The 15,453-nt window shown below is 36.2% G+C and overlaps 2 protein-coding genes across 4 annotated transcripts in view; one reads left to right on the top strand and one right to left on the bottom strand.

The window, feature by feature from the left end:
• Window positions 1-441: 441 nt before the first annotated feature.
• Window positions 442-2,099, top strand: LOC129575861 (gamma-glutamylcyclotransferase-like). Of its 2 annotated transcripts, none has more exons than XM_055460007.1 (4): window positions 442-637; window positions 885-954; window positions 1,375-1,681; window positions 1,885-2,099. In XM_055460007.1, exons 2-4 carry the CDS (start codon window positions 940-942, stop codon window positions 2,019-2,021), a joined length of 459 nt encoding a protein of 152 aa, XP_055315982.1. In that variant the 5' UTR covers window positions 442-637; window positions 885-939; the 3' UTR covers window positions 2,022-2,099. The 2 variants fall into 2 exon arrangements, with proteins under 2 accessions (XP_055315982.1, XP_055315981.1); XM_055460006.1 differs by having other exon boundaries at window positions 820-954.
• Window positions 2,100-2,855: 756 nt separating this feature from the next.
• LOC129575823 (peroxidasin homolog) overlaps window positions 2,856-15,453 on the bottom strand; it is a 53,875-nt gene continuing 41,277 nt past the window's right edge. For both annotated transcript variants that reach the window (XM_055459922.1, XM_055459921.1), the window contains exons 3-9: window positions 8,666-8,719; window positions 8,329-8,505; window positions 7,728-8,240; window positions 7,065-7,492; window positions 6,893-6,960; window positions 6,610-6,719; window positions 2,856-6,495 (exon numbers count right to left, since the gene is read on the bottom strand). In XM_055459922.1, coding sequence (XP_055315897.1) covers window positions 6,386-6,495; window positions 6,610-6,719; window positions 6,893-6,960; window positions 7,065-7,492; window positions 7,728-8,240; window positions 8,329-8,505; window positions 8,666-8,719 — 1,460 coding nt within the window. In that variant the 3' untranslated portion in view covers window positions 2,856-6,385. The remainder of the gene's footprint in view (window positions 6,496-6,609; window positions 6,720-6,892; window positions 6,961-7,064; window positions 7,493-7,727; window positions 8,241-8,328; window positions 8,506-8,665; window positions 8,720-15,453) is intronic.

Genomic DNA, 15,453 nt, shown 5'->3' with positions numbered 1-15,453 from the left:
TTGGGCATCACATTGACCAACTTGCAAATGATCGATTCCATTATCGAATAGGATAGATAAATGCGATAGTACAGCCAGCTGAGAGCCACACGCAACTGTGTGACGTATAGTACGGTTGTTGTGTGCATCGCTCAGTGGCCAAACATGCGGTGCGATCTTTACATGACGCAGTGTCTGGCACACAATAGTATGCATCAACTGCATGCGGTTCTCAGCTGGCTCATCCATCCTGGTCGATACTGAAATCGATCATTTCCAATGACTAGAATTGGCTGACTTATTAAATAAATGTAAAGTGATTGACAATGTTGTCTATATAAGATTGCACGGTGACGTATTGATATAAGTATGTATGGTCTATCTAATGTACATAATTAGATTAGATTAGATTCACAAAAAATTCCCAATTCTTTTTTTTGTCGATTAAAGTCGAATTTTTCTTTCTTGAACAACTGTCTAATTCCATTGGGCTCGGCACCAAATCGTGGATCATTCATAAATTGAAAGCCACTACGATCGATCATTCAATTCATAATTTACTCAAACGTGCGACTAAAATGGAGAGAACAGTATAATAAAATGTTGGTTTCTTCTGGCGGTCATTTCAGTAGTGCTGTTTGTTTTAAGTAAAGCAACGGTAAGCGATACAAATTCAATTGTATAGTTTACAAATTTCACTTGAAATAAAAAATGGGAATATACTTTGGATTTGTGTACTTTTAATGCTCTAAACAATGGGAAGGTTTTGAAAAAAAAATTGGAAAAACTCTTACTTTTTGATTAAGGAATTGAATAAGTGGGTCTTTTATTTTCTATTAGCCCATCATATCCAAAGAACACGTCCCAACTAATCATTCAACTTTCCTGTATTTTGCATACGGCAGTAATTTATGGACAAAAAGGATTCATTTCAACAACCCGTCAGCCGTTCGCAAAGGGATGGCTCAACTGAACGTAAGCAGCGAAGTGAACTGCTGAGAATATTTGACGGGCAGAAATATGAATTTTGAAAAAAAAAACTGGTGCGCAAAAGTGGAACAGCATTATTGTTTATTTTCAAAGTGACACTGAATAAATCGCGTTTTAAAGAGCGGTGTGGATGTCATATAATATGAAGTATGCATTTTTGTCCAGATTATGCATTGACAGTGAAGTGGCTTATGTTGCGCCCGTACGTAAGCTAACATTTCACGAAAGAATTCACTAACCAGTGGTCATCGGAAATGAGTTTTCAATGTTGCACATTGACTGGATAGTTTTTCATCTCAAGATTCATATTTCTGTAAAACGTAAAACGTCCAGCGAATATTCTCAGCAGATCAAATTAACGCCACTTCGGAGAGTAGAACTTGAAAAAAAGCCAATTTTCCCCAGGGTTATCGTTTAGGTTTTTATAAACAGACGGGCGAGTCAAACGGTTGGAATGGAGCATGTGCGACAATTTTTGACGATAAAAATGGCACAGTCTCGGGTGCTGTGTATGAACTTGATTTAAAGCATTTGCCATCGTTAGATGATCAGGAAGGTGTTAATAAAAACATATATGCACCACTTGTCAAAGAAGTAATCACATCCGATGGTAAGGTATTGGAATGTCGTACGTATCAAATGTCCGGAGCACCAACTGATGAACTCAATTTAAGCGATCCAAACATTCCTTTCGAGAGAAAACCATCAAAAAGTGAGTATACACTGACTACAAAAGACAAACCACCGCCAGTCGCAAATGAATAATCCATGAATTTTCGATGGCTCTGAATACGCAAGTGGTTGTCCATGTTTTCATACTATACATTTCTTATCGAAATGGTTTTGAGAAACTTGCACAGTTGATTAAATGCCAGGAAGCGATTTTTATAAATAAATTTTCAATTTTTTTTTCAGCCTATATGGATGTCATTTTGCGTGGTTCTGAGGAGAGCCAATTGCCACAAGAATATCAAAATTTCTTGAGAAACATTGTTCACAATGGTAATCTTGCATCGCAGGAATTGCTAGATAAATTGTTTGGAAATTATTAGTACCCACCATCGTTCATATTTTTTACTGCAGTTAAAATGCATGAAAAAAAAAAACATTCTGAATAATTCACAATAAACTCAAACAAAGTCTATTTTCTTATTTAAAAAAATCATTCAATTTCATTTGCGCCGATAGTTTGAGGTTCGTATGTGCTATGTTCTATCAATATGATAGTTCATATTGTGTTTTGGGACGTTATGAAACACCTTCCGTACAATGTGTGCGATTTTTCAGAGGTTTTTCATACATCAAATACCAAGTATCGTTCTAGTCGATGTGCTAATCAATTTTTAATCTTGATGGTAAGGTATGAAGGTCACTTCTTTGAACATGAACTTTTTGCTTAGCAACCGGAAAGTTATTGACTAGACGAACGAATAATGCACATGATTGGTCGTTCACAGCACATATGTTTTGCACCTGTTATTTTGTCTAGATGATGGAGTAATTACACAGAGCTAAAGTAATTTTAAATTTTATTTCGATTTTCGGTTGTGTTGAACTGTCGACATGGGAAGTTTTTATGAAAATCTCGGAGCGCATATGAAATAACATTGCTTCCTATGGCAATTCCATTTGATTGACAATTCATCTTTAAATTTATCACTTTAAAAGACATTAGATTGCAAAGAACGGACTAATCGCTGCGTTCGAAATATTCTTCATTGATAACTATCCGGACCTGTAATCGGAACCGCTAAACAGTTGCTGCTTTAAAGAAGGCAGTTTCCTTCTTACCATTTCGTGACGCTTCTTCTCTTTGTGCTTATCCATCGACGACGCAAAAAAGAAAATCAAAGTAAAATTCAAGAAAAAAAAAAACTCTCGAGAAATTGTAGATTGTAAATATAATTTTTATTATTTTTAAACTTTTACGCAGTTCCTATGGTACTATATATATACTGAAAAGCAATGTTCAATGTTCATCCTAAATTGTTAGCTTAAACGGTTTTTTTTCTCGCTTTTTCTATGTTGTTGTTGAAGTTTTTTCTTCTTCCTTCGTTTGTTTTTTTTTTTCACACATTTACAAATGTTCATATAATGTAGACGCTTTTAATTAATGTGTTTTTGTTTTCAAATTTCTTTCATTCGTTTTGTTAATTAAATAAGCACACTTTGATAAAAATCTATGTATCACAATTTTTATTCAGCATTTCATTGGCGAAACGTTGATTTCATGCCGATTCAATTAGTCTAGAATCTCTTGGTGGATCGGAATAGAAGCACCGCTCTGGACCATTGAAATGGCGCATGCAATCGGACCGCGCGCGCCAATGATAGCCAAATAAAAAGAGTATATTTTTTGTGTCTTTATTGAAGGCATATTTGGTGACAATGGGTTGAGTTTCTCTAGCTTCATCATTTTTATACAATGCATAAACAAAAGAATTTGAAGAACACAACCCGAAAGTACATACAGCACAAACGCTCCGCTATCTTCTCATTTCTTCAATCGAAAATGATTGAAGTTAAATTCGTCGAGAATCAAGGACAGATCACTTTGGATCAATCACTTTGAACTGGCCACTTTATATTTATCGGAGATGGCCAGATTTGAATGTTCATCTCAGATGAGTGCCTATCGTATGATCAGTATGGCAAATGATCAATGCGACAGAATTTCAACCGAGTCAAAAGCGGGGAGCTTGGCCATGGGGAAAATTGTCAATAATTTAGATGCAATTTATTCTTTTCCTCAAAAAAAAACGAAAAAAAAAAAATTTTCTTTTGAAATTCTTGAATTGATTTCTTCTTTTGATGTTCTCCGTGGAACTAGAAAATGATGGTGGCTCATTTTTACGTCTGATCGTTGCAAATTTGTATTTATCTCTACGAGGTGCAAATGTACAGCGCAAAATTTTTCGGTTTTCAATTTTCCAATTGCGAAAAAAAAAGGAACACGACAATCTGTTTTTCTAATAAAAAAAAATGGCAGTAGACTATCTTAAACGGAGTAGGAGCAGGAGGCATTTGTGTAGAAACAATCAAGACCATTTGAATTCAAAACAGGAACCACAGTGCCTGTTTTTTTCCCAATAGCTTTGATCGGTGAAAATTAATTTGATTTGTAAAATCGTTGATTTATGGATTTCTTCTAATTTTGCGTTTAACAAATGAATGGGAGAGGAAAGCAATTGTGGGGCCGTAACAATTTCTCTTTAAATTCTAATGACTCACATTCATCTAATGTCTCTATAAATAAGTTCTTATGAACGATTGATTTAATTGTTTTGACGACAAAATCAATGCGCCTTAAATTGAATTTTTAAAATCATCATCTATTTGAATTCGATGCATTGAACGAAGCCTTAACGGTGACAATTGGCGGACAAAAAAGAAACAAACAATTTTATGGTAAGTAGCGAATATTTGATCTGATTGAATTACAGCGGTAAATTTGTCAATAGTCAATCGAAATTAGAATCAATCGATGGATTTCGGGCTGAAATTTTCAACGCCCCTACCGTACTTCTGATCAAGCTGTCATGCGATACCATTAGATTGTTCAAACTAAACGGGTCAAAGATTGAACCAGATTGAACGTTCTTGGTCAAACAAATTCTGGTCGATTGTTGTTCAATGATCAATTGACTTAGGACCAAACGATGACCATTTCATGTTGTTGTGATATCAGCCACTGGAACTTCAAGCCCAATTCAATCAGATATTTTGGTATGATAGAGTGAGATGAAGAGACAATGTCCCCATAGTAAAATCGGAATCCTTAAAATCCGTACACATACACATTCATTCACAAGAAGAAAAATAATTTTAAAAAAAACCATTCTCATTTGTTCTAATCCATTCATTCATTTGCCGACCATTTGAGTGGTTTGGAGCGAAAATGTCATACAGGAAAAGTTGAGAGGAAAAATGTCAAATGAAAAGAGATAGCTATATAGTTCACTATAGTTTACTATACAGTTTACTATATAGCTCAATCCCTTTTCCGCTCATTCATCATCGACATTTTTCCGCTCAACTTTTCTTTATTACATTTTCGCTCTAAACCCCTCATTTTCCTCTCTGTGTCATTTTGTCAAATGAGAGGATTGAATCAGATTTTCCACTTACAAAAAAAGAATATTATTTGCGAATTAATATTACAGATCTACATGTACAGCATAGTGATAATATTAAAATAGATATCTATTGTTGCTGTTAATTTTTTTTGTTTGCTTTGTTTGGATGTGTGAGTGTAATTTTGGATTTTAGGTGTATTTTTCTTCATTTTAGGTGTTTCTTGTTTCATTAAATATAGACGCTTATTTTTCGTGTCCATTTTTTCTTCTTCCACAAATCTGTTCTATATAATACAATGATATAACATTTAGACAAACGACAGAACAAATGACAAACGTGCTCTCACAAGTTTAAGACATGTTCAAATTCAATGGTTATACACTAATATGAATATTATCTTATGGCTTTGAAGCGACACGCTACTGGAAATAGTGAAAAAAATTTTTTTTCTATTTTTCACTTCAGTTGTTTTGCTTTTTTAGGCTTCTGTTACATTCTCTCATTCAAGAGAAATCTTATAAGAATTTTCCTTCTTTATTCATTCCATTTTTGCTTTCATTTCAAGCTTCATTCCATTTCTGTTTTTCAATTTTTCGATTTCTGTTTTTTTTCTCCATTTTCTTGTTGTTTCACGCTTCGAATGAAGCTGAAAGATAGGAAGCTTCTTTTTAGCATGAATGAATATTCCCAAAATCGCTCATCGATACCGGGACTATGATATCGTAACTACTTGTGATATTGGAACCACACGGATCGTGATGGGCTCTCTCTCTCTCTCTCTCTCTCTCTCTCTCGTCGACTCATTATCGACGCTGCATTTGCTTTTCAGCCATATTTTCATCCTTTTTTTTCGGTATACATTTCTAATTTAAATATACAATTAATCAACAATAAAATATGTGCTTGAAACATTCATGCGCGTTGTGTGTGTGTAGTGGGTGATTTGGGGTGATTTGATTTTATCTATTACGGCTACTGAAGAATAAGCGAACTGCGTTTCAATTGATTTTGGTTTGCATTGAACCACAAATGAATATCGTGGACAATATGCATAGAATTCAGCTCCTAATCATAATAACTCTTTTCAATCGAATAATAATGACCTAAACTCCTAACATTTTTTTTTTCTTGTTTTATTTAAATAATTTCATACTAATTTCGATTGAACTTATACATCAAACACTCTCGCTCGCTCGCTCGCTTCATTCATTCCCTATTTATTTCGAAATATTTATAGTTTAGACAGTAATAAAAATAAATTTGTATTAAGATTTGTTTGTTATACACAATAGCTGGGGGAGGAGAAGGGTGGTTTTATCTGTTTCAAGCACACTACAATCTAGCCAAATAGTCGTGTTGACCAATTAATTGAATAAATAGTTAGAAGCGCCGCGAAGGAAATGGCACACGATGACACCATTGTGGTGGTCGCTGAATTCATTTTTTTGTCTGCAAAAAGAGAAAGGGTTTTATTTTAGTCAATTGTTCTCAATCCATTGTTCATAATAATGTGAGTGGATGAATCAAATTTTGAGTCAAACCAAATGGATGTTCGATAATTACCTGGAACTGGTATATCCTCCAGATTTGAATACCCCGACCATCCTTCGGTATTCATTGATTTCACACGAACATGCCAATCGCCTGGCGCCAACGCCAATTTATGCTTGATTCTGCGGAAAGAGAGTAAAAACAATTAGAACAAATTTCAATGTATCAACTTAAAGGAGAAGCAAAAATTTGAAATTTAAACATTTTAAACGAAGCAAAAATTCGACAATAAAGAGCGTCAATTCGATTGAAATAAGATTAAATTTGATTGAGAGGAAAATTCATCGATACTAACTTCCAAATGCCGGTATGTTCTTTGCTTTGCTCTTGATCGATGACAGCTTCTTGAAGCCAGTCTCTTTCCTGCAATGGAACGAAAATGATGAGTAAATTGCTTGATTGGTTGATTCCCTATTGTTAAGTGACGAAATGTTTGAAAAGTTTCAACCGAACAAAGAAAAACTTACTCCTTTGAGTTGATAGTTCAGCATAATTTCCTGAAGTTTTTGCATGCTGCGAATGTGCCAATGAGTGATGACCGTATCACCTTCACGTTCGACTTGGTGCAACTTTGGCGGTTCTGGCACATAGGTCAGTTCGATGGTAACTTTTTCGGCTCCAATCTCATTGTCAACACGGCATTCGTATACACCCAAATCCGTTGATTTCACATTATTCACCACCAAAATGGATGTGTTTTTGTTTGGTGACTTTGGTGCTCGGTAAATCACTGAATACTTTGATCGTGGCTCGTGTGTTCCGATTTGTAATTTTTGTTGATTCTTGTACCATACGACGTGACTTTCGGTCGTTGAATCATAATCACAATACAATTCAGCATTGTCACCTTCTTTCGTGTTAATCACCGATCGATGGGCAGAAACGCGTGGTATGTCTGTGTGGATATGGTTGAGGTGAATTAGTATTGAATCATGGTTGACATGTACACCTTAATTCGATTCCATATTCATTAAAATTAAATTAAGTTCAGCAACATTGAATTTGTGATCAGAAATGCATGGGCTCATACGGAATAAAAAGTGTCTTACGAGCCCATGCCTGTCAAAATTCAATTTGAAAAATCATTTTTTTTTTATAATCAAAAATACAAAGAAATATCAACCACTCACATTTAATATTAATAGTAACGCTGGCATGGCTGATTCCATCGTTTCCGCTATCTGCTAAGCATTGATAAACTCGAACATGATCGTGGTTTGCTTTGTTAATCGTCAAAACACCACCGTTCATCTTCAGATTATCGTCGGATGTAATACGAACACCACCAGCTGACCATTTGAAGTCAACATTATTCGTTCGTGCTCCGGTCACTTTGCACTCAACTTGAATGGTTTCATTTTGACGGTATGTAATTGAACGGCCGGTCACATCACGATTACTTTCATAGATGTGTGCCTCCAAATTGGATAGCACCACCAATTTTGCCTTCATGGTAATGTTATTCGGTGCCACATAGCACAGATACACGTCTTGATCGGTTTCATTAACATTGTTGATGGTTAACGAATGATCCGATTCGCTGTAAACAAATCGATCGTCCGGTGTGATTCGGTTGTTTGAAATGAATAGATTCTTTTGCGTTTCCTTTTGATCACCCTTGTACCATAGAATTACATTTTTGGCTAAAGAAAGTGCAAAGAGGAAAAACAACGGAAATTTTAAAATTGAAAATAAATGCATGAGGTGGATGATTTCCATGCCATTACTTACGGATCAAATTTTCAATTTCACATTTCAACGTCACTGATTCGCCAGCTCTCACTGTTTCTGTGTAGTCGGACAATTTAAAGAAGGCTGGAGCATTGGACTCAACACTGTTGCCTAGTTTTTGGTTTGAATTTTGGTCGGATTCGTCATCGTATTCCAACGGGTCGCCATCATCATCGGCTGTTTTTTTTTTTGAAGATTTAGACAGATTTAAGGGAAAATTGAAAAAAATGAAGAAAATTTAAAAGAAAAGGAAAAACAAATTTAAATGGAAAGAAAATAGAGAAGAAGTTGAAAAACTTGTCAATGGTGACATCAATTATTGCTAATCTGCCATTACCTTGATAGTCTTTGTTTAAATCTTCTTCGGCTTCGTTGGTTGGCTTCGACATTCCTGCAAAACAATAGAAAAATACACATTTTAGTTTGAATAAAACTCAAAAATTCAATTTAAATTGAATGAATCTTCCACTGAATATTTAAATTATGAAAATCAAACGATTTCAACGGTACGATACAAATTCAACGCAAAAACCCACACGCACACACACAAATTTCGGATGATTTTAAGGCCATTCGCGCTGCTCTGGGTGCAATCGAATGGAAACGTGCGTTCTGGTCAATTGCATCTGCTTTGAATGCTAACATTTAATGATTGATGCACTTAATTGGTGTTCGAGTTCAAATGAGCTACCATTCAACACACACACTACAAATTTCCAGTAATGGTTTTCATCTGGGTAAATGGCAGCGGTGGCGGCGGCGTCAAATGTTAATTTTCATCGGAGAATTAAATGACTTTATGTGTAACAATGTATCCCTATTTCTATCTCTCTTTCTCTCTCTCTCTCTCTCTTTCGATCGAAAATCATTGAAACGTTTCAAAGCGAACGATGAAATGCAAAGTCAATAACTCAATTAATTGTGTGTAAATACCGGCTGAATTTATTGATCATAAATCGATGCATTTGGAGTATATCCACTACATACTAATTCCCTGATCGTTTCCTATTGTACGACGGCGGCCGCACGCGGTCTATTTTTCTCTTCCTTCCCAAATATCCCTTTAAATGCAAATTAAATGTCTATTGACATTGTTGTTATTTGGTTATTCGATCGTTTCATTCCGTCGATGGAATGGTAAATATTTATTTAAAACTGGCTTTTTCAAGAAGAAGAAGAAAAAAAAAACGTTGGGAAAAACCGAACCAAATTCTAATTAGATTCAGTGTCTTTTTTTCTCTCTTCTCATTTCGATAATAGTTTGTTATTGTTGTTGTTTTTTTTCCCTTCATTCCGTTTGCTTATTTAAAACCGAGTCGTGAGTCGATTTTTTTTTTTGTCATTCAACAATGAATTTTTTTTTCACTCAATTCAAATTCGGTTCGATTCCAAATACACACACCAAAAATATATGGGCGTTTGTCGTCAATTAAAATGAACGCGTCACACAAGTGCGTACACACAAAAAACGCACGATATGAACCTACATCGAATCAATGGTTAGGAAGAAGGAGAAAAAAAAACAACAAACAAAAGTGCCGAATTTTGTTATTTTTTCTCTTGTGGAAATGCAGCGGTTTTTTTTTCGAGAAATTGTCACACGCATTTTTTAGTGTTGACCACATGGAACTTTAACGAGATTGGGAGAGAAATAGAGCAAGCGAGAGAAAATGAGTGAGCGCGAGTGAATGCAACGCGGACAATATTTTCTGCTTGAGCAAATTCGAACGAATGAACGACCGGTCGGAACGAAGAAAATTTACATAAAATGAGGGTCGATCACTGAATGCGTGCATGCGTACGTGTGCGTGTATTCAGCATTACATGATGCTTTTAACTTATATCCCGTTATAGATCCTCTGACCATAAAATCGTTCCTAACTGCGGAAATTTTCGTTTCAAAACCGAGGCGCGCCTTTAAACAACAAACTTCATTCTGCTGCAAATGCAATTTATTCAAATTGCAGCGCACGTTCTATCGATATGTGAAATCTTGCAAGACTTGCGCGCCCGCCCGCCAATCAATTCCAATTTACTTGACAGACGGACGAACCGGGTCGGGTTTAATGAGGAACAGTTTTAATCGTCGCGTTTCATGCAAATCCAGGAGCATAAATTAGGGCAAAGCATACCGTTTGACGGGGCTAGCTCGTGTTTACTAACATATGTTCCAGTTGTAGTTCGGTCATTTTCACGCAATTTGAACGTTGCAGGCAAAACGACAGGCTACATAGTTCCGATTCCTGTTGGAAACAACCAAGGCACAAAAACGGAAGCAAGAATAGTGGAAAAATCGATGCATTTCAATGCATTTGGACGCAAATGCAAGTTTCTGTGATTGTCGGCAATGAATCGTGTTTGTGTGTATGCAGAAAACGACTGCTAAACTCGTTGGAACAGAGCATAATTTTCATATGCCATTTTTCGTTGGCTGAGACATAGCAAAAGACTATCAAATGGTTTTTTTTTTGTTGTTGCACTTCGTTTGCTTTGGCACTGGGTTTTTCGGGCAAAACTTTTGCCGGTAAATAAAATCGTCGTTGGCATTTTTATTGCTGTACATTCCCATTGAAATGGTTCGCATTTTCTTTTGTGGCTGTGGCTGCAGCGGTGGCGGTGGTGACGGTAGCAGTGCATTTAACAACACTTGCTGAAAAGTTGAAATGGACTTTTTCGCTTTCTTCCGACATCAATTATCCGGAATAAGAAATTTACTCGCTATTCTCAGTTTGTTCCCTAACTTCGGCTCATAGTCAAGTCTTTTGTTTTGTCGCTCTAGCCGAAATAGGCTTGAAAACCCCAAAAACTCAACCAGTGAACGTTGTTTTAACCAACGGCATGCATTTTGTTGAACTGTTTATCGCTGTTGAACGCATATATTATTGTCATCATCATTGTCGTCGTCGTCTTCGTCTTCGTCACCATCAGCGCGGTTTGCAGTTGTTGTGAATGGCATTTGGGAAATGTGTTGATGTGGTTTTTGTTTTTGTTTGTGTGTGTGTATGTGTGTGTGTGTGAGTGTGTGAGAGAGAGAGTTAAAACTTTACTATTCCATAAAATGCTGTTTCAATAAAAATAGATTTAAATATGAGTCATGCGAGGAGTTGAGCGAACGAGTGAGTGCGAGAGCGCGCGTACGCACGCATATATGCACGACTTTGCGCTCATATGTGCATGTTTTGGATTCCCGATCGGACGAAACACACACACACAATGCACAAACAATCCATCCAGCATATTAATCAATAAATGGGTGTAGAGTTTTTATGGTTTCAAACGGGCGATAAACGAGAATAAAACGGGAGGAAAAAAAATGTGCAACGTACGACGACAGCGATGACGACGATGGAGGAGAGATGGAATTGAAAGATTTCAAGCAAATCAAGACGAGAAATATATGTCGCATGGTTCTCACTCAACCACGATATATACCGCACCGAATGTGAGTTCGATGTTTATGTTACTACTTAATGTTTTTGGGCTCGTTAAGATTCTTTTTACCCGCGTTTTCTCACTCAATGCACTACTCCATACACACACAGTGCATACGTTTGCTGTGTTCATTGTTAAAAGTTTTTCTCTTTCCTTCTTCTTTTATGTTCCTTTCGATAATTTCCGTCGATGACTTATTGGTTATGCTTGTGCGAATACACTCACTTCTTCCGCTGTTGATGATGAAGGGAATCCAAGCCAATCGAGCCACTCAGTCTCGAAAATGGATTTCATTTTAGATAGTGACAGAGATATCGGCTTTACATCATTTCGGTGTTATTCAATAGAGTGTGGCGAACGACTGTCTCACCCAGCCACCAATGAATCATCCATGATGAAATTGTGCGTACGAATAATTGACCGACGACTATTTATTAGATTGCAATTCCAATGTCTAGCGATAAACAACAACACTCTTCCCACGACTTCGACCGCAATGCAAATTTTTCGCACTTGAGTGTGTGTATGGGTCATGCTATACAGCAGTACTATGTGATTACACAAGAAAATGCATTTCGAAATGAAAAAAAAACAATCATTTGATTGAAAACGATTGAAAAATGGCATTCAGGCACTTGGAATGGAATGGTAGAAAAAATGTCGCATTTCAATGTAAAATGCAACAAGAAACACTTTGAGTGAGAAAAAAACAGCACATTAAATGAAAAAAGTTATATTCTTCTTCGAGATATTGAAGAAAAAATGCGATTCGATTGTGTAAGAACCCCTTCAGAAGAATGTCGAGAGAGAAAAAAAAATGAAAGCGTTTCAATTGAATTGTCCGTGCGAAAAACACACACATCGCTCTCGTAATTTGACACCCGCACCACATTCACTGCATGGACAAAACGGTCGTAACATTGAAATAATTGCTTGCATAAACAGTTTCGGATGGAATTGAATTCGGTGACGACCGTCAGCAAACAAAAACAAACACAGAGAGTGAAAAAAAAGAATTGAATGAACGGAAAACCAAGCGACCGACACGAAAAATGTTTATTTTTCACACTGAATTATTAATTTATTCTCGCATTGAATTTCATCGATCGAGCAATTCATATCCAACAACAAAATATGGAAAGGAAGAATGAAACAGAAAAAAAAAATTAAATGTTATATGAAAATAATCCGTAATATTTCCGCTAAATGTCGGGCATTTTTAAGCCACCACTCGCGCCCATTGAACTTGATAATTGAGAATGATTGAAGCGCACCCGAAGGCTAACGTATGTTTATAATATCGATGCACTATTCTCTTTTTTTTCGCTCGCTCTTTTACTGTTACACTTTTCAATTCCGCTCTCGATGTTTGTTGTTTTTTGCTCGTTTTTCATGTCATGTGTAATTCTAGAATTGTCATTCAAACACAACAGGGAGAGATAAATCGAGTGAGAGAAAAACAACAAGCCTCGATCGTTTCATTGCTGAATTTGGATATGATTATTATTTTGATTAACGCCCCAAAGTTATACGAAACCCGAATACCATCCATTATAGCGAGCGTATAACCCTGATTAGACTTTTTCTACCGATCGGATTTGTCACTTGTGTTTAGCTCGGCTTTGTTTTTTTCTAGAGTTTAGATCGGGTTTTATAGCTATTTCTCACTCTTTGTCACTTTTTCTCAATATTTTTTAAGTCTCCTGTTTCTTTCGTGATTTTTCTGTAGTTTTCTTTTCATTTGTTATCCATTTTCTTCTCTCTTTTTCTCTTTTCCTTCATGTTTACTCCTTTTTCCTCTCTCATTTCGAATTTCCATCTCCTTTTCTCTATCTCTATCTCTGTCTCTCTCTTTCACTTTCACAGTCTTTCTTCCTCTCCTTTTCCTTGTGGGAATGAGTTTCCACAGACAGACATACTACCATCTCCCTTTACTTCTCTCTCTCTCCTTCTCTCTCTCCCTCTTGATTTCAATCAGTCAATTTTTGGTTGGTATCAACGAACCTCGATAAATTATTTTCTTAAATAAAACAATTTTATTTTTGTCGTTGGTGTTTTATAATCATTATTGAACATGCTATTACAAGCAACCCTTATGCACTCCATTCCACAAATATCTAACCAGCCGACGAAAGAAGCCGTACTCACTTGCACCGCAGGACTAACATATAAATTAATATTATTATTGTTTTGTTATTTTTTTCGGGTCCGAAATGCATTTGAAAAATGAAAACGGCGAGCACAAGTTCGGTTAAAATGTGACAGTGTCACTTTGTGTCGCACTCGGTGGTATGTCAACCGGCTCATTTTCGGTTGATGTGTACATTAAGTAAGGAAAAGCAATGAAATACACATATGCAACAGAAAGAATTAATACACAAACGATGGAAAGGAGACGAAATGAATGAGAGTGAAGGAGACAGAAACAGCAACAGCAGAAACGTGAATACAAAAGAACGAATAGCTCGAAAAAAAACTGTCTACTTTCGGTTCTATAACGTGCGTTGTACATTTGGCGGGTCCGCATTAATGGCGGTGACATATGGATTAAGTCGAACCGGCTAATATTTCGTCCAACTCAACGATCAACGCATTCAATAAGATGCAAGAATGTTTGGATCAAGCTATGAATCATCATCGCTTTTTTTTCCTTTCAAAATCTTGAGCTGACAACCAAGTTTCATATCACTGTTGTATGAGTAATAAAAAAATTCAACGAATTTTCGATTCAAATCCGATGTTTTATCTCATTCCAAACAAATTTCGACTCCAATTTCCGATGATCATAGCACAGCCGGTTTATATTTGCCCAAATCCCTTGCTGTTCGTTTCCTTTTCTCAGAATCATCGAAATTGAAAATCACTTTGATTACGAAATTCCTCATGCCGCGCCACGGACGGCGAATCAATTAATTTTCGCTTACGCGTATTGTTCTTGATGACGGCGCGTCGTATTTTTTTTTTATCTTCGTGTGTTTTTTCTTCTCGTTCAATTTTTCTTGCCTTTTCTTCGTTTAATTTTTGTTATTTTTTTGTTCACTCATCTAAACAAAGCGGGCGGGATTTTGTTTGCATTAGGGAAATACACGGCTTAAATCTAAACAAAAAAAAAATACATGTGTTGTTGAGTGAATTGCTATTTTCATCATTTCATTCGAATAAAAAGAGAGAACACGCGCTATATCATTAAAACGAATTCGTTTTTTGCTGTTCATCACTTTTTGTTGGATCTTTGAAATCAGAACTTGCTAGAAATTATGCTATGTAAAGTCAAATTTCTGTTGCGTGCATTCCACAGACGATATGTTTATCGATTTCATATCGTTCGATCTTCTTTGCTCATGCACTTCGGCCGCCATAAATCATAATAATTGAATGAAACAAAGGAGGCAGAGAGAGAGACGGAGAGAGAAAGCGAAGAAAACTAAAAATATGTTCGATATTAAATCAGTTATTGTTGCTTCATCTTCGTCTTTCGTCGAATCAAATCGATCGCGCGGCACTCAATCGTTGTTGATATAATCGAACGACATTAAATTGGAGTGACATTGAAATACATACGCTGCTTATAATGTTCTCGACAGTACATGCCCAGCCCAAGAGAAACGGCCAATATGTTTATACGCTGTCTATCCGCCAAAAATACACTACAATATATATTCACGCTTATTGGACGCCGAATTCAATATATAT

Source organism: Sitodiplosis mosellana, unplaced genomic scaffold (assembly GCF_009176505.1).
Source record: "Sitodiplosis mosellana isolate CC-2019 unplaced genomic scaffold, AAFC_SMos_1.0 Smas_scaffold_6170, whole genome shotgun sequence".
Classification (NCBI taxonomy): Eukaryota; Metazoa; Arthropoda; class Insecta; order Diptera; family Cecidomyiidae; genus Sitodiplosis; species Sitodiplosis mosellana.
The sequence above is the reverse complement of the archived record's forward strand: the minus strand, read 5'-3'. Positions and strand labels throughout refer to the sequence as shown.

Excerpts from the sequence above, each read along its gene's own strand:
- LOC129575861 (XM_055460007.1), top strand. Across the intron at positions 1,682-1,884 it reads CGAGAGAAAACCATCAAAAA|CCTATATGGATGTCATTTTG; the intron begins GTGAGTATACAC and ends TTTTTTTTTCAG.